The sequence below is a fragment of the Sphaerodactylus townsendi genome, linkage group LG17 (assembly GCF_021028975.2).
Source record: "Sphaerodactylus townsendi isolate TG3544 linkage group LG17, MPM_Stown_v2.3, whole genome shotgun sequence".
Taxonomy (NCBI): domain Eukaryota; kingdom Metazoa; phylum Chordata; class Lepidosauria; order Squamata; family Sphaerodactylidae; genus Sphaerodactylus; species Sphaerodactylus townsendi.
Window position 1 is genome coordinate 18,094,550 of NC_059441.1, and position 27,816 is coordinate 18,122,365.

The following is a 27,816-nucleotide window of genomic DNA, read 5'->3' on the forward strand; positions in this document are numbered from 1 at the left end:
CCAGCATGGCCGATTGGCAGAACTGATGGGAAGTGTAGTCCAGGAACATCTGGAGAGCCATAGTTTGGAGACCCCTTAAGCTTTGACCACCTCCCTGTATTACGCTACTGGCCACAGGGAGCAGTCGTGGCCTGTAATGCAGTTTGCTTGGGCAGAGGGGCGTCAGGGGGGAAGGGGGGCGCTTCCCCATTCATGCCTTCTCTTGGAGGCTATAAATAGCTGCTGGCTCAGTTGAGGCTCCCCAAGACAGGGGCCTCCGGAGGGTGGGGGGGAATAGGGCAGCCAATCGGGACGCAGCAGCGCGCAGCGGGGGCGGCCCATATAAACCACCCCTGCAGCGCGGCTCCCCTTCGTTGTCGCGGCAGCTGCTTTCGGGGGTCGCAGAGGAGCCCACCCGCCGCGTTGCCAGTTTCCAGCCGGGAGGAGGAGGATGTTGCGCGTGCGGTGCTTGCGCGGAGGGAGCCGGGGGGCCGAGGCCGTGCACTACATCGGGTCCAGGGTAGGTGCCCCTTGGGGAAGGGCTTTCAGGGGACCCCAGCCCCAGTCCTTCTGCAAGGAGGGCTTCTCCAAGAGCGGAGTTGCTTTCTTTTCTTTTCTTTTTTGCAATGGTGCCATCGAATCCCTGCAGCAGGTTTCAAAAGATCTCCAGGAGCCGAGTGTCTTTCTTTCTTTCTTTCTTTTTTGCAATTCGCACCCTGAGCCGTCGAAATCCCTGCAACAGTTTGTAAAAAATCCTCTAGCAGCTGAGTCCCTCCCCTTCCCTTCTGTACCAAATCCAGTCTTCCCTTTTAGATCACAGCCCCAGCAGCGATTGCTGTGTCCAAAGAGTTGTCAGGGGAGAAAAGCATTGCAGGAATACACACATTCCCTTTCCTTTCCTGCACTCAGCCCATTTTGTGCCACTGAAATCCCTCGCAGCGTTTTGTTCAGAAATTCTCCCTTCCCTGAAAGATGCCAACCCCATCAGTCTTTATTAGGATCTTTCACAACTGATTGCAAGTGGATTTTGCCATTCCGCACAGCTTCAAAGAGCACTGAAAGCAGTTTGAAAGTGCATTATTCTGCATGTGCGGAATGAGCCTAAGACACACTTAGAAGGATAAACAATAGTAAAACTGTAAATAGATATCTACAAGAATCTGTAAACAGATATCTACAAGAATCTCATGACAGAAGGAAACTGGGAATGCAAAAGGGCTGGTTTTGACCGGCTTCTGGAACAGAAAGCCTCTGCTGTTGTAGAATATGTACCAGGTGTAAATTTGACTAGGGTGCAGGTTTTTTTTAAAAAAAAAATCACAGTGCTTCTGAGCACATGCAGAGTGAGGTGGAAAAGAGAAACGCACTCTGCTGTTTGCAAAAAAGAAAAAGAAACTTGGCACCTGGAGAATTTTTTAAAACCATTGCAGGGATTTGGATGGATTGACTCGGTTCCAGGAATTCTTGAGAGTGAAGTTCACTTATGGTAAAAGTTCACCACTTCCATTCATTCATCCCCGGGGTGAAATGAAGTTTTGGAAGGGAAAAGGGGATTAGGCAACGTTTCAGGATTTGGCATTTTAAACACGAGGCAAGTTCTGATTCTGAAAGAGGCGTTTGAGAGCTATTTTTAAAATGCTGGGTTTTAAGGGAAATGCTCCTTTGTCAAACCCGGGGGCATCTGTAGTTGAAAAAAAGAAGCTTACTGTAAATTGAATGATTTTGCAAGTCGCTCCAAATTCGCTTTCCAACCCTCTTTAGTTCACTCATCTCTGTAAAGTGTAAAATACTTAACGTTTCAAGCCCAGACTAGCTACACTCTGATTTGATTCTGTATCTTTCAATTTTATAGTCTTTATGGGATGTACATTAGATTGGCAGACGATAAAAGAAAATCTGTTTTGATCTACATAGAAAAAACATTGCTTAATGGCGTGGTTCTTGCGCTGTGAGGCACAAAATCATAAAGAATTATGCTCCTTTCCTTCAATCTGGTTCCATTTCCCCAGTTTTTACACTGTTACCACCCTGTTGTTACAGAGTTTTGCAATTCTGGTTTGCAATTATGCAGTTATGGGTGTGATAAGAAAATAAGAGAAGTGTTTGGATCCATACCCTGCTTAATAGGAGACAGCACCTTTTAGAATGTACATGAAGAACACCCAAGTAGGCAGAGAAAGGCTTGCTTCACTGGTTTACAAAGCCAGCAAGGGAGACAGACCTCTGCGATTACATTCAGGGAACTGTCTTCCACTAAATTGGACCATTGGTCCATATAGACCCCTTCCGCACATGCAGAATAATGCACTTTCAATCAATGGTGGGATCCAAAAATTTTAGTAACAGGTTCCCATGGTGGTGGGGTTCAAACTGTGGCGTAGTGCCAATGGGTCTGGGCGGGGCATGACGGGCGTGATGGGGCATTCCGGGGGTGGGGCATTCCTGGGCGGTCCTTGGGCGGGAAATGAATGCATGCAGGTGCAGGTTGCCACGCATGCCGGTGCACCTCCTGCTAGACTGCTTCAAGTTCTGTTCGCTACTGCTTAGAGGAGGGGCGTAACTAAGGCAAAAATCACGGGGCAAAATCACCAATTAGTAACCTCCTCTCGGCACACACAAATAATTAGTAACCTACTCTCTGGAACCTGAGAGAACCTGCTGGATCCCACCTCTGCTTTCAACCCACTTTCACAATTGTTTGCAAGTGGATTTTGCTATTCCGCACCATAAAATCCAGCTGCAAAGTGCATTGAAAGTGCATTATTCTGCATGTGCGGAAGGGGCCTAAGCCAGTCTCGTATAGTTTGCGCTAACTAGCAGCAGCTCTCTGGTCTCAGGCAGAGACATACAGCTCACCTGCTACTACCTGATCCTTTAAAAGTAAAAGTAAAGCTTAATGTCAGAACCCCCAATAATAAACAAACTCGTGCTGTAGAGCAGAAGCTTTATTTTAGATGAGTCTGCGAAGCAAAGCTGAGAATGGCAAATTCCAACACACACAACTCATATAACACTTCGGCCACCCCACCCCCATCCTTGGGAACACACAGAGAACACACGGAGATAGCAAGGGGGGGAGCGCAGGCAGTGACCTTGAAGACACCTGCAATGTGTAGACTTCCCAGAGCAGCTAGAAAATACAGTTAAGACAGCCGTAACCCTTTAAAACCCCTCCCAACAGTGAAACAATGAAATGCAGCAAAAGCAACCCCCCTCTTTTAGGCCTCCTGACACCAGGGATGGAATCTGGGACTGTCTATGTACAAACTGATGTTCTATCACTGAGCTGACATGAGCTGACATGGTTCTTCTCCAAGAAGTGTGGGGTGCTGGTTTAGAGCGGCCGCTTTCAATCTGGAGAATCGGGTTCGATTCCACACTCCTAGGCCCCTTCCGCGCATGCAGAATAATCCCCTTTCAATCCACTTTCAATGCACTTTGCAGCTGGATTTTACTGTGCGGAAGAGCAAAATCCACTTGCAAACCATTGTGAAAGTGGATTGGAAGTGCATTACTCTGCATGTGCGGAAGGGGCCTCACACATGAAGCCTGTTTGGTGGCCCTGGGCTAATCACAGTTCTCTGAGAACTCTCTCAGCCCCACCTACCTCACAAGGTGTCTGTTGTGGAAAGAGGAAGGGAAGGAGTTTGTAAGCCTGTAGAGAGTTGAGAAAAGTGGGGTATAAATCCAAACTCTTCTCCTGGAAATTGCTGTCCACGTGCACTGGACTCACTTCAGACTCCGAGGCTGAAGCCCCTTCCGCACACACAGAATAATGCGTTTTCAAACCACTTTCACAACTGTTTGCAAGTGGGTTTTGCTATTCCGCACAGCTTCAAAGAGCACCGGAAGCAGTTTGAAAGTGCATTATTCTGCATGTGTGGAATGAGCCTGACATTCACTTGATTCGTGTGTTGTTCTTGCTTGCTGCTCCCTGGCCAGCGAGGCAAACAGAGGAACTCTGCAAGTATTTATTATCTGCAAGCAGATGGATTCCTTTCCTATTAGGATGCGTTTGACCTTTGCCTCAGAGCCCTGAAGACTGGGGAAATGCCTACGGGTTAATTTTTCGCATCTTGTCACTTGAGCCAAGGTCCCGTACACTGTATACACTCACCCGGTTCACAGCCTTGGCTCGATTTAACCCTGAGAACCCCGCTAGGCTATGCCAAGTGTCCCATTTCTTGCCATCGGTACGCCTGGTGGATTCTTCTCCCTCCCTCCCCCCACCCGCAGACATCTTTTTTATTTTTTGCTGAACTAGCAGACATGCACACCCCACCCATATTGGGATGGGAATTTAGATCATTAACCGTCAGCAACAGAACGAGGCACGCTTGTTTGAACGCCGTCTGGCCTTTCCTAACAACTGGCGCAGAACAGCTGACACTCCTTCCACTCGGTGGCTTTTGCAGAGTGGGGAAACGAGCGCCTTCAGGCTCCCGCCCCGGTTAAATCAGATCCCTCGGGTTTAAGCCAACAACGGTTCCTGTGCTGTTTGTACACAGAGAAACGGGGCCTTCTGCTGCCTAGGGTAAAGGTGGAGCTGTGCCTTATTTACGTAGCTAGGGTTGCCAATCTCCAGGGGGGACTGGGAGATCTGTTAGAACACAGGTCTGCAACCTGCGGCTCTCCAGATGTTCATGGACTACAAATCCCATGAGCCCCTGCCAGCATGACCATGCTGGCAGGGCCTGATGGTTTTGTAGTCCCTGAACATCTGGAGAGCCGCAGGTTGCAGACCCCTGTCTTAGAATTACAACTGATCTCCAAATGACCAAGATCACTTCCTCCTGGACAAAATGGCTGCCTAGTAGGGGTAGACTCAATGGCGTTATACCCTGTTGGGGTCCCTCCTACCCCTATATTCCATCCCCCACCCCAGTTTGCACCAACTAGCAAGCAAAGGCGTAGCTCCAAGGGGGTGGCTGGAAGAGGGTGCGCGGTGCCCTGGGTGCGCACCCCTGTGGGGGTGTGTCAGGGGCGGAACGGGGGCGGAGGGTGCACCGGGCGCTTCCCCCCCTGGCTAGCCTCTGCTAGCAAGCATAAGGATTTCTTTCCTATTAGGATCTTCTTGAGTGTCAGATGGGTGGATCTGGCTCATTAAATCAACCCCATTCTCCCACGCAACTTAGGGGATCTCACAGTCAGGGATTCTTGCCACTCCGGGAAATGTTGTGCCTTGCTGTTTGTCAGTAGGAAAGAGAGGACTGTGGGAATTTTTCTGCCACTTTATCTTCCCCGTGACAGGGGCTTGGACGGAGGAAGGCAGAAAGGCCCCTTCCGCACATCCAGCGTAACGCATTTTCAATCCACTTTCAATTCACTTTGCAGCTGGATTGTATTTGTTTACTTATTTTTATTTATTCATTAGATTTCATAGACCGCCTCCTCCCCGGAGAATAGCAGAATAGCAAAATCCATTTTCAACCAATTGTGAAAGTGGATTGAAAGGGCATTATTCTGCATGTGCGGAAGGGGCACTAGTCTGACTTCTATAAAGAACAATATAACAACTGGATCTTGAAAGGTTCCAGAGTAATCAAATAGTAGTTTTCTTAAAAGGAGCATCTTGGAGATACCTGAAGAACCACATCTTGGAGATACCTGAAGAACCACATCTTGGAGATACCTGAAGAACCACATCTTGGAGATTCTTGAAGAACCAGAGTAATCAAATAGTAGTTTTCTTAAAAGGAGCATCTTGGAGATAGCTGAAGAACCACATCTTGGAGATACTTGAAGAATCAGAGTAATCAAATAGTAGTTTTCTTAAAAGGAGCATCTTGGAGATACCTGAAGAACCACATCTTGGAGATACCTGAAGAACCAGAGTAATCAAATAGTAGTTTTCTTACAAGGAGCATCTTGGAGCTACCTGAAGAACCACATCTTGGAGATACCTGAAGAACCAGAGTAATCAAATAGTAGTTTTCTTAAAAGGAGCATCTTGGAGATACCTGAAGAACCACATCTTGGAGATACCTGAAGAACCAGAGTAATCAAATAGTAGTTTTCTTACAAGGAGCATCTTGGAGCTACCTGAAGAACCACATCTTGGAGATACCTGAAGAACCAGAGTAATCAAATAGTAGTTTTCTTAAAAGGAGCAACTTGGAGATACCTGAAGAACCACATATCGGCCACTGGACAGATGACCCTGGTGGGACGATCAGTTTTTCCTCTCCCTACTCATATTTCAATGGGTTTGGGCTAGTTGCAGTTCTCTCAGAACTCTTTCAGCCCCACCTAGGTGTGGGGAGAGGAAGGGAAGGAATTCGTCAGCTGCTTTGAGAAAACAGGGTATAAAGGCAAACTTTTCTTCTTTAAGAACATCGTTTAATGCATAGGTGTCAAACTCGTGGCCCTCCAGATGTTATGGACTACAGTTCCCACCATCCCCTGCCAGCATGATTCTGGCAGGGGATGATGGGAACTGTAGTCCATAACATCTGGAGGGCCACGAGTTTGACACCTGTGGATGTAAGAGAGACTGGAAAAGCCAGCCTGAATAGATCTTGAAGCCGCAGTGTGCATTTTGAATTTGGCATGGCTACAGTTGAAGCGTTTTGTTGACTCTCTTGGATGCTATCTGGTTCGGCTTTTGGCCCTAATCCACAGAGCGCTTTCTGGTGATTCAAGACAGCCTGCCTAGTTTCTCTCTCCTCACGCGCATACACATACTCCAGAGCTTTTATTCCCTCCTCTTTTCGACTGTGAACAGCCCTTCCTATTCAGTAGCAGGCGAGTGAGAAAAATTCTGTGGGTGAGAAAAATTCTGGCAAGCGGCAAAGTTTGGCCTTCGGGTTACTCTTTCTCCTCTTCAGCGAGTTTCTGTTGCCAACAGTCAGAGCAAAACTCGGCGGAGTGTAGCAGATCCATGCGCAGCTTCTCCGGCAGGACCGGATCTGTGGCCACAACGTTGGCGACCGGCCTGTGCAATCCTCCCCCTTTCGCCTTTCCAAATATAAGAAGAAGAGTTTGGATTTATACCCCACCTTTCTCTCCTGTATGGAGACTCAAGGTGGCCTACAAGCTCCTTTCCCTTCCTCTCCCCACAACAGACACCTTGTGAGATAGGTGGGGCTGAGAGAGTTCCAAAGAACTGTGACTAGCCCAAGGTCACCCAGCAGAAATGTAGGAGTGCGGGCACACATCTGGTTGACCAGATAAATCTCTGTCACTCAGGTGGAGGAGTAAGGAATCAAACCTGGTTCTCCAGATTAGAATCCACCTGGTCTTAACCACTACCCAATGCTGGTTCTCAATGTGACCCCCAACAAGTTGGGCAATTGTTTATTTAGAAAATTTGGAAAATCTCCAAACCTGCTCGAGGTGGCTCATGGATAAACACAGTAAACCCAGTAAACAGTAAAGATGACAAATAGTTTGGATTTGTACGCCACCTTTCTCTCCTGTAAGGAGACTCAAGATGGCTTACAAACTTTTCCCCTGGGTTGTATTGCTTTTTAAGACTAATTGTGTTATCTTTCAAGTGTTTTGATTTAAATAGTTTTACTGATTAACTGTATCATCCTTTTAGTTCTCTAAATATTTCTATAGCAAGTTTGTAATTTTATTGTTTGTATTGTTTCCCTTGCATAGCCCCCATTTTACTATTCTGCCACTTGAGGTACTGGTCTGTGACCCTAAATAAATAAATACCAAATACTGAATCCTCACTCATTCCAGGAATAGTTGAATGAATAAATAAGGCTGACCCCGCTTTGTTTCCAAGCCTAAATCATAGATAGCTTGGATCCTAAAATTTAATTTAAAAAAAGTAGAGATCTGCAAGGCAGACTAAAAAAAGAAAGCATAAGAACATAAGAACATAAGAACAAGCCAGCTGGATCAGACCAGAGTCCATCTAGTCCAACTCTGCTACTCACAGTGGCCCACCAGGTGCCATTGGGAGCTCACATGCAGGATGCGAAAGCAATGGCCTTCTGCTGCTGCTGCTGCTGCTCCTGAGCACCTGGGCTGCTAAGGCATTTGCAATCTCAGATCAAAGAGGATCAAGATTGGTAGCCATAAATCGACTTCTCCTCCATCAATCTGTCCAAGCCCCTTTTAAAGCTATCCAGGTTAGTGGCCATCACCACCTCCTGTGGCAGCATATTCCAAACACAATCACACGTTGCGTGAAGAAGTGTTTCCTTTTATTAGTCCTAATTCTTCTCCCCAGCATTTTCAATGAATGCCCCCTGGTTCTAGTATTGTGAGAAAGAGAGAAAGCACAACTCTTCCTACTTAGTAGCAGTTGGTTATCCTGCTGGAGTCAGGGTGAAACCTAGGCCCCTTCCGCACGGGCAGAATAATTCACATTCAGTCCTCTTTCACAACTGTTTGAAAGTGGATTTTGCTATTCTGCACTGTAAAAAACAGCTTCAAAGTGCATTGAAAATGGATTGAAAGTGCATTATTCCGCATGTGCGGAAGGGGCCTTAGTGTGTGTGTGCAACTCTGATCACGAGAACTGATAGACTGGCTTCTCGCTTAGCAGAATGATGGGGGTGGGGGGGGGTGTTTTTGAAGGTTTGGCAAAGCCCTCATCCAGCTGAGTGTAATTTTCTTTTCAATTTCCTTCAAGCTTGGAAGAGCCGTCACAGGATGGGTGCAGCGAACTTTCCAGAGCACCCACGCAGCTGCAGCCTCCCAGACCACCTGTGGTGCTGCTGAGGACAGCAAAGCCCCCGACCCCGTTCCTGAGGATTGCCCTGTCTGCTCGCACAACGAATGGGACCTGCTTGAGGAGGTCATTGTGGGGAGAGCCGAAAATGCCTGCGTCCCTCCTTTTTCCGTAGAGGTCAAGGTTCGTCCCCTGTTGTCTTTGTCAGAGGCTTTAAATGCATTTCACATATGACTACGGTTGAAACACTTGACCATTCTCTGTTTCTATGCCCTAAATACAATAAGATACGCATGAAATACATGAATTCCATTTTCTTGCAATGTTCTCAGTGGCATTAGTGTTATAAGATACCCAATCTCCTGAAAAGCTCTGATGTGCTCTTTTGTGAAACTGTTGCAAATTTTTACACTGGAAATTAGTAATTTTAACTGTATTTCTTAACCTTGTTTTGTTTTAAATTTTTGTCCTGTTTTATATGCCAATAAAGGCTTGTGTTGTGTTGTGAAATGCATTTCACAGCTTCCCTCCTTCCTTAAGTGTTAAAGAACACTTCACAGAAGAAAGAGTTTTTACAGGGTCTATTTCCTTGCAAGGAACGAGGACATCATTCTTTTTCAAATGCATAAGTTGAGCGTGCAAACGTGAATCTCTGTTGTAGTGTGAAAGATGTCGGCTTCTGGTAGGCTTTGCACATGCGCAGAGTAGCCATTTGGAAATTTCCTCTACCATGTCTGTTTGCCACGCTGTTGCCTTAATGGTTCTGTTTGTGATTTTTTGCAGGCTTTATTGTTTCCTTTGTTGATTTCACTTGGATGTTTGCTGTTTACCTTGTGTGTAGAACAGCAGAGGCTAAGACACTGAATGAATAATGCCTGGATGGATTGGTCAGGCCCAAAGGAATTCATCTTCATCTTGAATTAATGCAGTCTCTTGAATCGTCTATCATTTATACAGATAGCTTTAGCTTTTAGGTGTTTTTTTTTCCTGATCTTTACTTGGCATTTCTAGGTGAATAAAAACAAAGCGTCAGTCCTCTTCAATAACCCGTCTGTTTTATTTGTTTGCAATCGAAACTTAATAGAGATGGATACTTCGTGGATGGCTTTGATGGAATTCTTTTTCTTCTGGCATTAAATAAAACCAGATGCTATAAAACATTTGAATTGGGTCCCAGCTGTAAATGTGCGTCTGTGTTTAGTTGGGGGAGTCAATTTGTCATCTGACGGCAGTTCATTGAGAAGATTGGCTAGAAGTTGTCCTGTTGGGATTTGCATTTAGGAAAGTATTCTCTTTAACTAGTTGTTCTCAGCATGTCACCCAATAATAGGTGCATCATTAAAAGAACACTCAATGATGTTTCTCCTTCTGATTTTCCTCTTCCCTCCCCTTCCCCAGACTGTTAGCCTTTGGGTCAGCACCTGTTTCTCCCCATAAAAATTTGGCTGGTATGCTCTGCAGAGCAGAAACCATGGCTGATTCCGCATGGGCCAAAAACAGCGGTGTGAAAACAGTACAAACCCTTGTACACCGTTTTAAACCCTTTTACACCATTTTCACACTGTTTTCACACTGCTGTTTTTGGCCCATGCGGAATCAGCCCATGATACTGAAAGAAGCAACGCGGTCCAGCATGTAACAAAATTAGAGCTTTTATTTATCTTTTATTTTAAATTGAATCACCTTTCTCATTGAAGTCTGCAAACATTTGCTGCTCTAGCGAGCAGTTTGGATCTTGCTTTATGTTTCAGTCTTATTCCAGGGTACGCGACTTTGGCCTCTTGGCAGAAGACTCTCAACTTGGGCTGCGTACTGTACATTTGGCCGCTGCTGCTACTACTGGAGCGATTAATCTTCTGACTGTCAGACCTTAATACTTCCCCACTGAAACTTGAGCAAACTTACAGATGTGAACTCTTGGCTAAGGCTCTGGCATCTGCTGATTTTTTTTTTTTTAAGAGCCAGGTTTTAGAAAAAGAAGCGCTTTTCACTAATTCACGCATGCTTTTAAAGCCTTAATACGTGGCATGCACATATTAACACGAGGCTATATGTTCAAAAATTGCTCATTCTTCTTTTTTGTGCACCTCTAGCGATTGGTTCACTTGCTTATGCTTTTCTTCTGCATGTATTTAGAAGGAAGAAGAGTTGGATTTATATCCCTCCTTTCTCTCCCGCAAGGAGACTCACAAACTCCTTTCCCTCCCCCCTCCCCACAACAAACACCCTGTGAGGTTGGTGGGGCTGAGAGAGCTCCAAAGCATGGTGTAGTGGGGAATGAAACCCAGTTCTCCAGATTAGAGTGCACCTGCTCTTAACCACTACACCACATTGTAGATAAAGAGACAGGGGCTTGTATGTGCTCCATTGGCACCATTAAAGACAGGTATATTGGCACAGCAGGTGAAATCATAGCCTGGACACCTCAAGCCTGATACCAACCTGACCCAAAGCAGGAAGATTCTGTGGGATCCCTCCAGCTATTTTTTAAAAAAATCTCCGGGAAATTGCTCTCCTAGAGGTGCCATTTCAGACTTTAGCCAAGTTTAGGATGAGCGGCTGTAGTAGATTGTGAAGTGCACAAGGGTCACACTCAATACTGAGTTGCAAAACAAGGATTATATTTTAAGGGCATTAACTGTGGTTAATCTTTGGTCCTTTGAGTCATCGTAAGCAGTGCTATCCTCTCTACACGTTCTTACGGGAGGAAATGAAGGTACAGACTGAATAATTAGCAGCATGCTTCTGGTCTTCTTATACTGCTTATGACTGGAAGAGCAATTGCTGACCGTTCCTGTGTAATCCTTCCGTTATTGCTTGGTGCCCTATAAAAATGTACTATTCAGTAAGGTATGCCAAGTGTGGAGAGGACATCTGAATAAAAGAAGGATGCCAATTGGGTGTGGAGAGGGGAGGGAGGCTAACAGGAGGAATTCCGTTGCCTGGTATAGGTGCATTGTTAATTTAAACTCTTTAAGTCAGCCTGCAATTAGTTATGATTGAAATCTGGGAGGATTTGTTTCGGGGCGGCAGCAAATGCTATGCGATGTTAACAAGATATTCTGTTGACCTCCTCCTTCTTCTTTTAAACTCTTCAACGAATAGGCCAATACCTATGAGAAGTACTGGGGATTTTATCAGAAGCATGGCGGCCAAAGCTTCCCGCAGGATCATGTCCAAAAAGCAATTGCTGAAATAGAAGAGATGTGCAATATTTTGAAGATGGAAGGAGTGGTCGTGAAAAGGCCAGAACCACTTGACTGGTCGGTCAAATACAAAACACCCGACTTTGAATCCACCGGTAATTGTTGTGGCTGAATTGAAGGGAAAGGGACCATTGTTTGATTGGATAAATGTATGTATTCTATTATCTATATACATAAAAATCTATCAGTTCGTTTTTCTGCCGACAGGTAATCTCCCAAACTACTGGACCGATTGCTTTAAAATTTTCACACAATGTCGCATTCGCGTGCAGCCAGGTTTCCATACTGTTTCCACACCTCCTGTTGTGTACATGTCACAACTGTGCCAGTTATTGTGTACATGCCACACCTGTGACAGTTGGAACCACAGTTCTGTTCCGCCACAGTGCCATCTGCTGGCTGTCAAAGCAACACCCTCTGATACAAGGGAAACAGCCATACCTTCCTTGTAAACCGCTGCCATGTGGAGTGAAAGAGATGGGGCCAGACATCTGCACATGGCCCACCCACTCTAGCGGAGGAAGGGGAAGGTGAGGGAGGGTCCAGGGGTTTGCTGGACCAAACGCTCTGAAATTTGAACACAACGTAGCTCGTGCCTCCCAGCGTGTTTTACGCTAGATAATTCGCCTGCAAGGGAAGGGAGTGAAAAGGACAGGACCAGCCCTCACATGGCCCACCCACTCTAGCAGAGGAAGGGGAACATTAGGGAGGGACCGGCCGGGTTGCCATACAAGGGAACGGGAGAGAGGGAGGGGAGCGAGGGGCCCCTTGCCTCTCCCCTCCCTTGCAATCATTGTGCAATGACACATGTTCCAACCGTTTGCTTCCCCTTTTCTTTCTTTTCCACTTCACCAGACTCAGCCACAGCAACGCGTGGCCGGGCCCTCTAGTTTACTGTTAAATATTTTTGCATGTGAACAGCTCTGAGCCTGTTTCAACGGAGGACATCAGTTTACTAATTGAACAAATTAATTAATAGATTAGGGCGGAATGGCTCATAACGTATGAATTAGACATAAGGTCAAACTTACCATTTTAACCTGGAAGGGTACACATAGGCATGCCAATTGACTGGTTTTCCACTAGTATGACTAGATTTTCTCCCTTTTGGTCAACAGACAGATGAGAAATGTTTGCATAATTGACAGGATAGCAGATTAACTGTTTTTTTTTAAACTGTTTAGTGCCTTTTAGAGCAGAGAACAGGCTGCACCTTTCAGATCTCCGCTGCATTATCCTTGCAACCAGCTGTATTTTTGCCTCAAAAGTACAATCTCCAACAAAAGTACAAAAAGTACAAAAGTACACTCTCCAACACCTGCAGTCCTCCTTAGTTCTCTTTTGTGTTTTCCTTTCCCTCCTGATATCCCCACGGTTAGAGAAAGAGAGCTGTGTGATGGAAATGAATGAGCATTTTTCTGTTCCGTTGCCCAACGATTGACCGCTCTGTCCGTGGCCACATAGGTTTTGAACCTGAACCCTTCTAAACTCCAGCTCTTGACTCCACACATCCTGCCCCTCGGTGGGTGAGTCCTGGGCTGGCTCCACCCCAGCTTTGGGGCTTCCAAGAGTTGGCAGTCCTAGGGTAGCAGGGACAGAGGTGGGATCCAGCAGGTTCTCACCAGTTCCCGAGAGTGGGTTACTAATTGGGTCTGCTTTTCCATTACAAATTCCATTAGGTCCAAAAATCATAAAGTCCTGTTGTTTCCTATGTGGCTGGTTAGCGAAGGTAGAAAATGGGATAATTCTCCCTGTTGGGCTGTTTTAAAAACATGTTTTAGAAATATGGTAAAGTTCCTTGTTTAAGGAAAATATCCTTCTTTTGATTTCTAGAAACAGAATTATGTATTTGAAAGTATTAAGTATTTGACAGGCAGTCAGCTAGAGGAGAAGTAGTTCTGTTGGCAGTAGACGATAGGACTTGCTATAATGAGTTTAAATTATGGACAGAAAGATACCAGCTGGAAATTAGGAACTTTTTTTTACAGTAAGAGTTTTTTACAGTAACAGAGAAATTATTAATGCCCCGCCCCTGGAATGCCTGGCCACGCCCCCGGAATGCTCCGCCCAGCCCCATTGGCGCTACGCCACTATTTGAATCCCACCACCATGGGAACCTGTTACTAAAATTTTTGGATCCCACCACTGAGCAGGGAGCCTTCTGTGAATGAACACTCACAGAATTTGAGACACTTACAGGATCTTCCTCGTCTCTGGATGGGTCTTAGTGGAAATCTGTTCTTCTGTCTTTCAGGTGAGGCTGCATAGCCCTGATTGGCTGGCCTTTATGTCAGTTGCAAAGTTATCTCACTCCACTTCTTCTTGGGACAGGGCTGCCCATTACGCTGATTAACTGGTCCCCTGGTCCATCTGCAAAGCTACTTTCCATTTCCCATGTTGAGCAGTCTATATTTGGTGGTTGTCTTACTAACAGGCACTTGCCCCTCAAGCCTCTGGGCTGTATCAATAGGAGTGTAGTGTCTAGATCGAGGGATGTAACTGGACCCCTCTCTTCTGCATTGGTGAGACCTCACCTAGAATATTGTGTCCAGTCCTGGGCACCGCAATTCACGAAGGATATTGACAAGCTGGAGCAGGTCCAGAGGAGGGCAACCAAGACGGTCAAAGGTCTGGAGTCCGTGCCCTACGAGGGGAGCTGGGTATGTTTAGTTTGGTGAAGAGAGGGCGAAGAGGTGACATGATAGCCATGTAAAGATGCTCTACAAGACAACCAACTTGCTGCCATCCAGAAATACTCCCCATGGTTCTCTCGTGTTAAAAAGAACAAATGTTATGCACAATATCTTACAAATCTCAAGGAAGCAGACCTAAGAAAATCATTCACTTCCCTGAGATATCAGACGTTTAAATTAGAACATTTACTGGGGAGATTTGCTAAAATACCAGGAGAGCTACGAGTATGCAGATGTAGCTTAAATCAGAGTGAGGACGTAATACACTACACACTTCATTGCCCATTTTATTCTGCTATCCGTAACAAATATATCAATGATATCCTGTCAGGCCTGACAGGCAGCGAGAAGGAGAAAGTTTGCTTTCTGATGGCTGATGTCTATGCTGAGGTTGCATCCAAAGTAGCGATATTTATGTTTCTAGCAGCAAAAATCAGAGAAAGTTTAACTGATGTTCAAACCACAAAAGCTAAGTTGTAATAAAGGTGGTTAAAAATTCCTAAAATTACAATCCTGTTATAACTACATTTATGATATTCCGCTTAACGTTATATAACTGCATTGCTTCTGTACTCTAATGCTTGAAAAACTCTCACAACATGTTTTATACTTTTTGTAAACTGTAGGGAGTAGGGCTGAAGTACCTCTTTATGTGTGTATGGCCCAAGGCTAATAAACACTGATTGATTTGCTATTGATAGCCATGTTTAGATATTTGGATGTCCTGTTGGTGAGGGAGCAAGCTTGTTTTCTGCTGCTCCAGAGACCGGGACCAGGAGTAACAGGTTCAAGGTGAAGGAAAAGAGATTCCACCTAAACATCAGGAAAAACTTCCTGACAGTCAGGGCTGTTCAACAGTGGAATGCACTGCCTCGGAGTGTGGTGGAGTCTCTTTCTTTGGAGGTTTTTCAAGAGAGGCTGGGTGGCCATCTGTCAGGAGTGCTTTGATTGTCTGTTCCTGCATTGCCGGGGGTTGGACTTTGATGGCCCTCGGGGTCCCTTCCAACTCTATGATTCTAAGTTCGCTATCGGGAGTTGCTGTGAATGGAACGATAATAGTTGTGGATCTTTTTTCTTTCTTCCTTGGTAGGCATGTATGCAGCTATGCCAAGGGACATTTTACTGGTAATTGGAAACGAAATCATTGAAGCTCCAATGGCTTGGCGTGCCCGTTTCTTCGAATACAGAGCATACCGGCCCATCATCAAAGACTACTTTCGCCGTGGGGCAAAATGGACAACTGCACCGAAGCCCACAATGGCTGATGAGCTTTACGACCAGGTATTCTGGCTTTAAAAAAACCAAAACCCAACCCTCTTCCATAACGTCTCTGTCCTGACACTTTTCACTCATGGCTTCTGCATCCTGGAAAACTCCCGGTATGTCTAAGGCTTCAGAGATGGCACATAATGGAGGCATGATCAAGGGGCGTGGTGGTGGGCAGAGAAGGAAGGGGTGGTAAGCAGTGAAGAAGAGAAGAAGAAGAGTATTGGGTTTATATCCCTCCTTCTCTCCTGTAAGGAGACTCAAATGGGCTTACCAATCTCCTTTCCCTTCCCCATCCTCCACAACAAACACCCCGTGAGGTGGGTGGGGCTGAGAGAGCTCAGAAGAACTGTGACCAGCCCAAGGTCACCCAGCTGGCGTGCGTTGGAGTGCACAAGCCAATCTGGTTCCCCAGATAAACCTCCACAGCTCAAGTGGCAGAGCGGGGAATCAAATCCGGTTCTCCAGATTAGAATGCACCTGCTCTTGACCACTACACCATGCTAACTCTGGAAGGGATGGTGGGCAGAGTAGGAAGGTACTCTCTGCTCAGAACCCACCAATAACTGCAACCGGCTCTGTGGTCCAACCTCTCGCTGTTGTCCTGTACATCAGTGTTGAGTCGGCCTCTGCAGAAGCTGGCCTTTCTTCACCCAGAATCTGAGATGGGCCTCTTATCCCTTCTCTCTCCTGCTAGGATTATCCCATTCGCACTGTGGAAGACAGGCACAGACTGGCTGCCCAGGGCAAATTTGTCACGACTGAGTTTGAGCCGTGCTTTGATGCCGCTGACTTCATAAGAGCCGGAAGAGACATCTTTGTGCAAAGAAGCCAGGTGGGAAGATCTGTCGGTGGCCGCTTTCCCGGGTTATCCATACTTTGATCAACTCCCTGTTAGACTGCTATGACTTGCGTCCGTCCGGCTGCCCTTGAAGACTGTTTAGTAAGCTCAGTTGAACTGACGTTTATTTATTTATTCATATGCCCCTTTTCTCCCCAGCGGGGGACTTAAAGTAGTTCATAACACAAACAAATAAAGTACAACAATACAGAAGAAACTTGAGGAGAAAGGAAGGCAAAACAGATCTTCCACTTATTTCATTTATGAACTCCCTTTCTCCCTAGTGGGAATCTAAACCAGCTTACATCATTCTCCTCTGCTCCATTTTTTCCTTACAACAGCCCTGTGAGGTAGGCTAGACCAGGGGTAGGGAACCTGCGGCTCTCCAGATGTTCAGGAACTACAATTCCCATCAGCCCCTACCAGCATGGCCAATTGGCCATGCTGACAGAGGCTGATGGGAATTGTAGTTCCTGTGGGGGGGTGGGGGGGGGGTTTGGGGGTGTGGGGGGGGAGGTTGGTGGGGGGGGGGGGGGGTGGGGGGGGGGGGGGGTGGGGGGGGGGGGGGGTGGGGGGGGGGGGGGGTGGGGGGGGGGGGGGGTGGGGGGGGGGGGGGGTGGGGGGGGGGGGGGGTGGGGGGGGGGGGGGGTGGGGGGGGGGGGGGGTGGGGGGGGGGGGGGGTGGGGGGGGGGGGGGGTGGGGGGGGGGGGGGGTGGGGGGGGGGGGGGGTGGGGGGGGGGGGGGGTGGGGGGGGGGGGGGGTGGGGGGGGGGGGGGGTGGGGGGGGGGGGGGGTGGGGGGGGGGGGGGGTGGGGGGGGGGGGGGGTGGGGGGGGGGGGGGGTGGGGGGGGGGGGGGGTGGGGGGGGGGGGGGGTGGGGGGGGGGGGGGGTGGGGGGGGGGGGGGGTGGGGGGGGGGGGGGGTGGGGGGGGGGGGGGGTGGGGGGGGGGGGGGGTGGGGGGGGGGGGGGGTGGGGGGGGGGGGGGGTGGGGGGGGGGGGGGGTGGGGGGGGGGGGGGGTGGGGGGGGGGGGGGGTGGGGGGGGGGGGGGGTGGGGGGGGGGGGGGGTGGGGGGGGGGGGGGGTGGGGGGGGGGGGGGGTGGGGGGGGGGGGGGGTGGGGGGGGGGGGGGGTGGGGGGGGGGGGGGGTGGGGGGGGGGGGGGGTGGGGGGGGGGGGGGGTGGGGGGGGGGGGGGGTGGGGGGGGGGGGGGGTGGGGGGGGGGGGGGGTGGGGGGGGGGGGGGGTGGGGGGGGGGGGGGGTGGGGGGGGGGGGGGGTGGGGGGGGGGGGGGGTGGGGGGGGGGGGGGGTGGGGGGGGGGGGGGGTGGGGGGGGGGGGGGGTGGGGGGGGGGGGGGGTGGGGGGGGGGGGGGGTGGGGGGGGGGGGGGGTGGGGGGGGGGGGGGGTGGGGGGGGGGGGGGGTGGGGGGGGGGGGGGGTGGGGGGGGGGGGGGGTGGGGGGGGGGGGGGGTGGGGGGGGGGGGGGGTGGGGGGGGGGGGGGGTGGGGGGGGGGGGGGGTGGGGGGGGGGGGGGGTGGGGGGGGGGGGGGGTGGGGGGGGGGGGGGGTGGGGGGGGGGGGGGGTGGGGGGGGGGGGGGGTGGGGGGGGGGGGGGGTGGGGGGGGGGGGGGGTGGGGGGGGGGGGGGGTGGGGGGGGGGGGGGGTGGGGGGGGGGGGGGGTGGGGGGGGGGGGGGGTGGGGGGGGGGGGGGGTGGGGGGGGGGGGGGGTGGGGGGGGGGGGGGGTGGGGGGGGGGGGGGGTGGGGGGGGGGGGGGGTGGGGGGGGGGGGGGGTGGGGGGGGGGGGGGGTGGGGGGGGGGGGGGGTGGGGGGGGGGGGGGGTGGGGGGGGGGGGGGGTGGGGGGGGGGGGGGGTGGGGGGGGGGGGGGGTGGGGGGGGGGGGGGGTGGGGGGGGGGGGGGGTGGGGGGGGGGGGGGGTGGGGGGGGGGGGGGGTGGGGGGGGGGGGGGGTGGGGGGGGGGGGGGGTGGGGGGGGGGGGGGGTGGGGGGGGGGGGGGGTGGGGGGGGGGGGGGGTGGGGGGGGGGGGGGGTGGGGGGGGGGGGGGGTGGGGGGGGGGGGGGGTGGGGGGGGGGGGGGGTGGGGGGGGGGGGGGGTGGGGGGGGGGGGGGGTGGGGGGGGGGGGGGGTGGGGGGGGGGGGGGGTGGGGGGGGGGGGGGGTGGGGGGGGGGGGGGGTGGGGGGGGGGGGGGGTGGGGGGGGGGGGGGGTGGGGGGGGGGGGGGGTGGGGGGGGGGGGGGGTGGGGGGGGGGGGGGGTGGGGGGGGGGGGGGGTGGGGGGGGGGGGGGGTGGGGGGGGGGGGGGGTGGGGGGGGGGGGGGGTGGGGGGGGGGGGGGGTGGGGGGGGGGGGGGGTGGGGGGGGGGGGGGGTGGGGGGGGGGGGGGGTGGGGGGGGGGGGGGGTGGGGGGGGGGGGGGGTGGGGGGGGGGGGGGGTGGGGGGGGGGGGGGGTGGGGGGGGGGGGGGGTGGGGGGGGGGGGGGGTGGGGGGGGGGGGGGGTGGGGGGGGGGGGGGGTGGGGGGGGGGGGGGGTGGGGGGGGGGGGGGGTGGGGGGGGGGGGGGGTGGGGGGGGGGGGGGGTGGGGGGGGGGGGGGGTGGGGGGGGGGGGGGGTGGGGGGGGGGGGGGGTGGGGGGGGGGGGGGGTGGGGGGGGGGGGGGGTGGGGGGGGGGGGGGGTGGGGGGGGGGGGGGGTGGGGGGGGGGGGGGGTGGGGGGGGGGGGGGGTGGGGGGGGGGGGGGGTGGGGGGGGGGGGGGGTGGGGGGGGGGGGGGGTGGGGGGGGGGGGGGGTGGGGGGGGGGGGGGGTGGGGGGGGGGGGGGGTGGGGGGGGGGGGGGGTGGGGGGGGGGGGGGGTGGGGGGGGGGGGGGGTGGGGGGGGGGGGGGGTGGGGGGGGGGGGGGGTGGGGGGGGGGGGGGGTGGGGGGGGGGGGGGGTGGGGGGGGGGGGGGGTGGGGGGGGGGGGGGGTGGGGGGGGGGGGGGGTGGGGGGGGGGGGGGGTGGGGGGGGGGGGGGGTGGGGGGGGGGGGGGGTGGGGGGGGGGGGGGGTGGGGGGGGGGGGGGGTGGGGGGGGGGGGGGGTGGGGGGGGGGGGGGGTGGGGGGGGGGGGGGGTGGGGGGGGGGGGGGGTGGGGGGGGGGGGGGGTGGGGGGGGGGGGGGGTGGGGGGGGGGGGGGGTGGGGGGGGGGGGGGGTGGGGGGGGGGGGGGGTGGGGGGGGGGGGGGGTGGGGGGGGGGGGGGGTGGGGGGGGGGGGGGGTGGGGGGGGGGGGGGGTGGGGGGGGGGGGGGGTGGGGGGGGGGGGGGGTGGGGGGGGGGGGGGGTGGGGGGGGGGGGGGGTGGGGGGGGGGGGGGGTGGGGGGGGGGGGGGGTGGGGGGGGGGGGGGGTGGGGGGGGGGGGGGGTGGGGGGGGGGGGGGGTGGGGGGGGGGGGGGGTGGGGGGGGGGGGGGGTGGGGGGGGGGGGGGGTGGGGGGGGGGGGGGGTGGGGGGGGGGGGGGGTGGGGGGGGGGGGGGGTGGGGGGGGGGGGGGGTGGGGGGGGGGGGGGGTGGGGGGGGGGGGGGGTGGGGGGGGGGGGGGGTGGGGGGGGGGGGGGGTGGGGGGGGGGGGGGGTGGGGGGGGGGGGGGGTGGGGGGGGGGGGGGGTGGGGGGGGGGGGGGGTGGGGGGGGGGGGGGGTGGGGGGGGGGGGGGGTGGGGGGGGGGGGGGGTGGGGGGGGGGGGGGGTGGGGGGGGGGGGGGGTGGGGGGGGGGGGGGGTGGGGGGGGGGGGGGGTGGGGGGGGGGGGGGGTGGGGGGGGGGGGGGGTGGGGGGGGGGGGGGGTGGGGGGGGGGGGGGGTGGGGGGGGGGGGGGGTGGGGGGGGGGGGGGGTGGGGGGGGGGGGGGGTGGGGGGGGGGGGGGGTGGGGGGGGGGGGGGGTGGGGGGGGGGGGGGGTGGGGGGGGGGGGGGGTGGGGGGGGGGGGGGGTGGGGGGGGGGGGGGGTGGGGGGGGGGGGGGGTGGGGGGGGGGGGGGGTGGGGGGGGGGGGGGGTGGGGGGGGGGGGGGGTGGGGGGGGGGGGGGGTGGGGGGGGGGGGGGGTGGGGGGGGGGGGGGGTGGGGGGGGGGGGGGGTGGGGGGGGGGGGGGGTGGGGGGGGGGGGGGGTGGGGGGGGGGGGGGGTGGGGGGGGGGGGGGGTGGGGGGGGGGGGGGGTGGGGGGGGGGGGGGGTGGGGGGGGGGGGGGGTGGGGGGGGGGGGGGGTGGGGGGGGGGGGGGGTGGGGGGGGGGGGGGGTGGGGGGGGGGGGGGGTGGGGGGGGGGGGGGGTGGGGGGGGGGGGGGGTGGGGGGGGGGGGGGGTGGGGGGGGGGGGGGGTGGGGGGGGGGGGGGGTGGGGGGGGGGGGGGGTGGGGGGGGGGGGGGGTGGGGGGGGGGGGGGGTGGGGGGGGGGGGGGGTGGGGGGGGGGGGGGGTGGGGGGGGGGGGGGGTGGGGGGGGGGGGGGGTGGGGGGGGGGGGGGGTGGGGGGGGGGGGGGGTGGGGGGGGGGGGGGGTGGGGGGGGGGGGGGGTGGGGGGGGGGGGGGGTGGGGGGGGGGGGGGGTGGGGGGGGGGGGGGGTGGGGGGGGGGGGGGGTGGGGGGGGGGGGGGGTGGGGGGGGGGGGGGGTGGGGGGGGGGGGGGGTGGGGGGGGGGGGGGGTGGGGGGGGGGGGGGGTGGGGGGGGGGGGGGGTGGGGGGGGGGGGGGGTGGGGGGGGGGGGGGGTGGGGGGGGGGGGGGGTGGGGGGGGGGGGGGGTGGGGGGGGGGGGGGGTGGGGGGGGGGGGGGGTGGGGGGGGGGGGGGGTGGGGGGGGGGGGGGGTGGGGGGGGGGGGGGGTGGGGGGGGGGGGGGGTGGGGGGGGGGGGGGGTGGGGGGGGGGGGGGGTGGGGGGGGGGGGGGGTGGGGGGGGGGGGGGGTGGGGGGGGGGGGGGGTGGGGGGGGGGGGGGGTGGGGGGGGGGGGGGGTGGGGGGGGGGGGGGGTGGGGGGGGGGGGGGGTGGGGGGGGGGGGGGGTGGGGGGGGGGGGGGGTGGGGGGGGGGGGGGGTGGGGGGGGGGGGGGGTGGGGGGGGGGGGGGGTGGGGGGGGGGGGGGGTGGGGGGGGGGGGGGGTGGGGGGGGGGGGGGGTGGGGGGGGGGGGGGGTGGGGGGGGGGGGGGGTGGGGGGGGGGGGGGGTGGGGGGGGGGGGGGGTGGGGGGGGGGGGGGGGGGGGGGGGGGGGGGGTGGGGGGGGGGGGGTGTTGGGGGGGGGGGGGTTGGGGGGGGGGGGGGGTGGGGGGGGGGGGGGGTGGGCGGGGGGGGGGGGGGGGGGGGGGGGGGGGGGGGGGGGGGGGGGGTGGCGGGGGGGGGGGGGGGGGGGGGGCGGGGGGGGGGGGGGGCGGGGGGGGGGGGGGGGCGGGGGTGGGGGGGGGGGGGGGGGGGGGGGGGGGGGGGGGGTGGGGGGGGGTTGGGGGGGGGTGGGTGTGGTGGGGGGGGGGGGAGAGTAGGTTACTAATTATTTGTATGTGCCGAGAGGGGGTTACTAATTGGTGATTTTGCCACATGATTTTTGCCTTAGTTATGCCCCTCCTCTCAGCAGTAGCACACAGAACTTGAAGCAGTCTAGCAGGAGGTGCACCAGTGTGCGTGGCAGCGTGCGCCTGCGTGCATTCATTTCCCGCCCAAGGACCGGCACGGCGGCTGCATCCTTGCCCCAGCCCCTGGTGGGGGGGGGGGGGTGTGGGGGGTGGGGGGGGTGGGGGGGGAGGGGGATGGTGGGGGCGGGGGGTGGGGGGGGGGGGGGGTGGGGGGGGGGGGGGGTACTGAACATCTGGAGAGCCGCAGGTTCCCTACCCCTGGTATAGCCCAATCTCGTCCGAACTCGGAAGCTAAGCAGGATTGAGGGAGGCCGTAGCAAACCATCTTTGCTCCTCATTTGCCTTGAAAGATATGAGTGTGACTTGACAGCACTTTGCACACGCTCAAGAATACCCTGACTGGCTTGCAGAACATTTTAATCACTTGTCGAACAGTTTCTGAATTTTTCTTTAATTAAAACTGGGACAAAATCAGAGGTGGGATCCAGCAGGTTCTCACATGTTCCCGAGAGTAGGTTACTAATTATTTGTATGTGCCGAGAGGGGGTTACTAATTGGTGATTTTGCCACATGATTTTTGCCTCAGTTATGCCCCTCCTCTCAGCAGTAGCACACAGAACTTGAAGCAGTCTAGCAGGAGGTGCACCAGTGTGCGTGGCAGCGTGCGCCTGCGTGCATTCATTTCCCGCCCAAGGACCGGCACGGCGGCTGCATCCTTGCCCCAGCCCCGCCCAGGAATGCCCCGCCCCCGGAATGCCCGGCCACGCCGCTGTCATGCCCCGCCCAGCCCCATTGGCGCTACGCCACAGTTTGAATCCCACCACCATGGGAACCTGTTACTAAAATTTTTGGATCCCACCACTGGACAAAATTTTACTGGCACAGATCTATTTATTTTATTTATTTAATTGGATTTATATCCCGTGCTGAGACCTGCTCAGGGCAGGTCACAGCACAAAAGCAATGATACTCTCATTAAAATCATTCCAATAAAAACCTCAATCTAATATACCATGAGTAAAACAATACAGTTAAAACAATAAAACAACATCCAATGCAAAACAGTTGGGGGGTGTCAAGAACTGATGGCAGTAGCTTAATAATGAATAATGTCTACTTTTTAACACCTTACGTGGCAGGATGTTGTGGGGGAGAAATCAAGCCAAATAACCAAACCAAGCTACTAGTATCAGAAGGAAGTTGAATAAGGTGGGGTCCTGGAGTTTCCTAAATGAGGAGCCAATACAGAAAAGGTCCTTTTTCTGGTAGCCTCTCGCTTCCTATGACTAACGTTTTGTGGACAGATGGGCTGCTAAAAATATCTGCTGGCTAATGAATAAAAATATTGATAAGGTAGCTGTGATCTGTGCAGAGGTGGGATCCAGCAGGTTCTCACAGGTTCCCGAGAGTAGGTTACTAATTATTTGTGTGTGCCGAGAGGGGGTTACTAATGGGTGATTTTGCCACGTGATTTTTGCCTTAGTGACGCCCCTCCTCTCAGCAGTAGTGCGCAGAACTTGAAGCAGTCTAGCAGAAGGTGCACCGCCGTGCGTGGCAGCCTGTGTCTGCGTGCATTTGTTTCCCGCCCAAGGACCGGTGCAGCAGCTGCGTCCTTGCCACAGCCCCGCCCAGGAATGCCCCGCCCCCAGAATGCCCCGCCCCGCCCCCGTTGTGCCCCACCCAGCCCCATCGGCTCTACGTCACAGTTTGAATCCCACCACCATGGGAACCTGTTACTAAAATGTTTGGATCCCACCACTGGTGTGTAGTGGGGGTGAAGAGTTGTGAGACAAGGAAAACACGACTGATGAAACTAAAGAGGAAAAGATTTGTGCATGGAAAAAGGACCAGAGAACGGAGCCTGACACAAGTTAAGGGAACTATGCGTGCACAATTCAAAATGTAAAGTTTTAAATTTTCTCTGGTTTTAGATCGAACTCTTCAAGAAGGCGGGGTGGTCCGTCGTTCGCCCTCCATCGCCCCTCATTCCTGATGGTATGTTTTAGTTTACCTTTTAAAGACCAGTCTTGTTTTGTAACACAAGGCCAAAAAGCTTGGCTTGCCGTCCCGCACTGTGTGTTCAGAGGTTTGCGTTGTTGCACCTAGACCACCCGTTGTGGATGTCCTCCAAATGGCTCTCCATGAACGTCCTGATGTTGGATGAAAAGCGTGTGATGGTGGACACCAATGAGATCCCGATCCAGAAGATGTTTGAAAGCCTAGGTAGGATGAAGAAGGGGGTGGAATCCAAGGTTGGAGAATTGGGAGGAGAGGTTGACCTTCCTAGGAACATTCCAGACCTTTGCCCCACACAAGGTTGATTTGGGATTGTTTACTGCATTTGGAAACCCCTAAGTTGGACAGAAAGGCAGCATACGTAGGTTTTAAAAATACCTGGCCGTACTGGGGGTTCATTCTGACTTTTCCTTTTCCTTCAGTCTGACCTATTTCATTAAAAAAACGTGTATGGGGGGATTAATTGTGTGTATCGGCTTCAGCTCCATGCTGAAAATGGGAAATGATTTTTTTGTGGACTGCTTAGCAACTCTGCAGAAGACAAGGGCCCCTTCCGCACACGCAAAATAATGCGTTTTCAAGCCACTTTCCCAACTGTTTGCAAGTGGATTTTGCCATTCTGCACAGCTTCAAAGAGCACTGAAAGCAGTTTGAAAGTGCATTATTCTGCACGTGCGGAATGAGCCAAGGAGTTGGTTTTTATGCCCACTTTCCTCTACCTTGGGGAATCTCAGAGCTTATGATCACATTCCCTTCTCTCCCCCTCCCCCTCCGGAAACAACATAACAGGCCCAACAGGTGGGTTTGAGAGAGTTCTGAGAAGTCACCCAGCAGACTTCATGTGGAAGAGTAAGGAATCAAACCCAGTTCTCCAGATTAGAGTTCACAGCTCTTAAGCACTACACCAGTGGTTCTCAACCTTCCTAATGCCCTGACCCTTTAATACAGTTCCTTGTGTTGTGGTGACCCCCAACCCTAACATTTATCCATTTTACAGAAGGAGAACACTGATGCAGAGAGTCTTAGGCGACCCCTGTGAAAGGGTCGTTCGACCCCCAAAGGGTCGCGACCCACAGGTTGAGAACCACTGCAGTACACCATGGTGGCTTTCAGGGGCAAGAGAGCATTAGGCTCTTTCTGCATGGCGGAAAGGGCACCTCTCCACCAGCAGAAATTTAACCGGTGGAGGGGAGGGGGCCGTTCGCACAGGAGCGTGCGGGCGCCCCCCGCAGAGGCTGGCGCAGAAGAGCGGAGCTGCCTCTTCTGTGTCCTTCCCCCCCCCACTCACCTCGTTCCCCCCCCCACTCACCTCCAGTGTCAGCCCATGCTGCCTTCCAACCTCCAGGGGGTCTCCAGGGGGCTCCAGGTGTGGACGGGAAAGCGGCGTCTTTGGCAGGGTGGCGGTGCTTTCCAAAAATCTCCCTTGGGAAGGGAGGTGGAAAGCGGCGCCTTCGCGCTGCTCAGGGCCACACAGGATGGCACTGCTGTGTTGCAGCAGCGGCGCCTGTGCGAACAGCACCCCAGGGACCGGTGTTTTTCCGTCCCTGGGCCGCTGCTTTTGGCCCCGTGCGGAAAGGTCCTTAGACTAGGGTTTGGGAGACCGTGGTTTGAAATAGTTGGGATTTATACCCTACTTTTCTCTCCTGTAAGGAGGCTCAAGCCGCCTTACAGGCTCCTTTCCCTTCCTCTCCCCACAACAAACACCTTGTCAGGTAGGTGGGGCTGAGAGAGTTCTGTGACTAGCCCAAGGTCACCCAGCAGGAATGTAGGAGTGAGGAAACAAATGTGTTTCACCAGATAAGAGTCTGCCACTCAGGTGGAGGAGTGGGGAATCAAAACCAGTCCACCTGCTCTTAACTACCACTTAACCACACTGGCTCTTTCCACTCTGCCATGAATGCTTGCTGGGTGACCTTGGACGTGACCTCCTTTTTCAGCCTAACATACCACACAAAGGTCCCTTCCGCACATGCAGAATAATGCACTTTCAATCCACTTTCAATCCACTTTGAAGCTGGATTTTATTGTGCAAAATAGCAAAATCCATTTGCAAACAGTTGTGAAAGTGGATTGAAAGTGCATTATTCTGCATGTGCGGAAAAGGCCCTTGTGGCTCTTCTGAAGATAAAATGGGAGAGTTGTAAGCATTTTGGGAACCCATTGGGAAGGTTGGAGTATAACTACCTAAATCACTGGAGGTCATTTTTCCAGTAACTGCTTTTGAGCCTAGTCTGTTTATGCCACAGAAAGAGGTAAAACCAAGGAGGCCGAATGTTTGAGAGGTTAGAATGGATTGTAATCCTTCAAGCTCATGGGTTTAGGTCGACTTCCAACGTATTATGGAGCACAGACAACAAAGACATAATTACGTTACAATTAAAATCTCAGACGGCAGCCAGCCCATTTGCCTTAAATATATTAAAGTGCTAAACCTTTGGGCTTTCCCCACTCACCTTCTGCTGCGCGCCGCTCTTGCGCCCCCTCAGCGCACGTCATTCCTGGCGCGCTCTCGGGGTTCCCCAATCACAAGGTGCTGTTTCTTCAGCGCCAGGAATGACGCGCGCTGAAGTGGTGCAAGAGCGGCAGCGTCGGGGCGGCTGCGTGGTTGCCGCCCTTGCAAGTGGGGAGCGCTGCTGGACCCCGCGCTACTTTCCCGGAGTAGCGCGCAGCAGAAGGTAAGTGGGGAAAACCCCCTTGAAACGATCTCATGGAAACAGACGTTCAAAACTTAAAACAGAGGAGGGGGAAGGGAAGGGAAAGAGAGACCAGCGAATGATGGAAACTGTAGCTGCTTCAACCATATGCCTGGTTTGTTTACTTATTTATATACATTTATTTATTCACACTGTTCAGATCTCAGCTTCATAGCTGAGTTAGGGCTTATGCCCAGATCTCTCCAGTCCAGTGTTCTGGCCACTTCATCACCTCTGGCAGCGAAGCCGACTCCTTTGCGTAGCTCCTTGGAGTAGAGGGGCTGGGCTTCCTCACAAATGTCTTGCCTCCCGTTTACTTTATAGGGATTTCGACAGTCAAGGTCAACATCCGCTACGCCAATTCGCTGGGAGGCGGCTTCCACTGCTGGACCTGCGATGTCCGTCGCCGCGGCGCCCTGAAGTCGTATTTTGATTAGGCACGGGTTGAGTAAGCCCTCCTGGGGTTCAGCTTGCATGAAACAGGCATGGGACGAAGGGATCGGTTTCATCTTTTTTGCTTTAAAGCACAGAACGTGAATGCATGAGCTGTAGAACTTGGAACAATGGCGGCCTCAATAGAGGTCCTGCAGACCGTTGGCTCAATGGGCCGGTTTGCACATTACGTGGAGGACAACCACAGAGTATATGCCTCCCGAGACAATAGTCTGATAAGCGTGCTTGCATTTCTTGCAGCCCTGCTTAATGCTTTCCAGTGTACGGATACAGCCTACTATTCAGAAGGCCACGCTGTGTAGTGCACACGGCAGAATTCATTCCCCTTAAGTGTTCCTTTTAAGAATAAGAAGAGTTGGCTTTATATCGCACTTTGCTCTACCTTTAAGGAGTCCCAAAGGAGTTTGCAATTGCCTTCCCTTTCCTCCCCCCCCCCCAACAACAGACACCTTGTGACGTA

The 27,816-nt window shown here is 55.5% G+C and overlaps 1 protein-coding gene across 1 annotated transcript; it reads left to right on the forward strand.

The window, feature by feature from the left end:
- Positions 1–284: 284 nt before the first annotated feature.
- GATM (glycine amidinotransferase) lies at positions 285–27,816 on the forward strand. Its single transcript, XM_048519758.1, has 8 exons — positions 285–499; positions 8,573–8,794; positions 11,717–11,912; positions 15,601–15,791; positions 16,474–16,611; positions 24,126–24,189; positions 24,301–24,417; positions 27,228–27,816. The coding sequence occupies exons 1-8, from the start codon at positions 431–433 to the stop codon at positions 27,338–27,340; spliced, it is 1,110 nt and encodes a 369-aa protein (XP_048375715.1). The 5' UTR covers positions 285–430; the 3' UTR covers positions 27,341–27,816.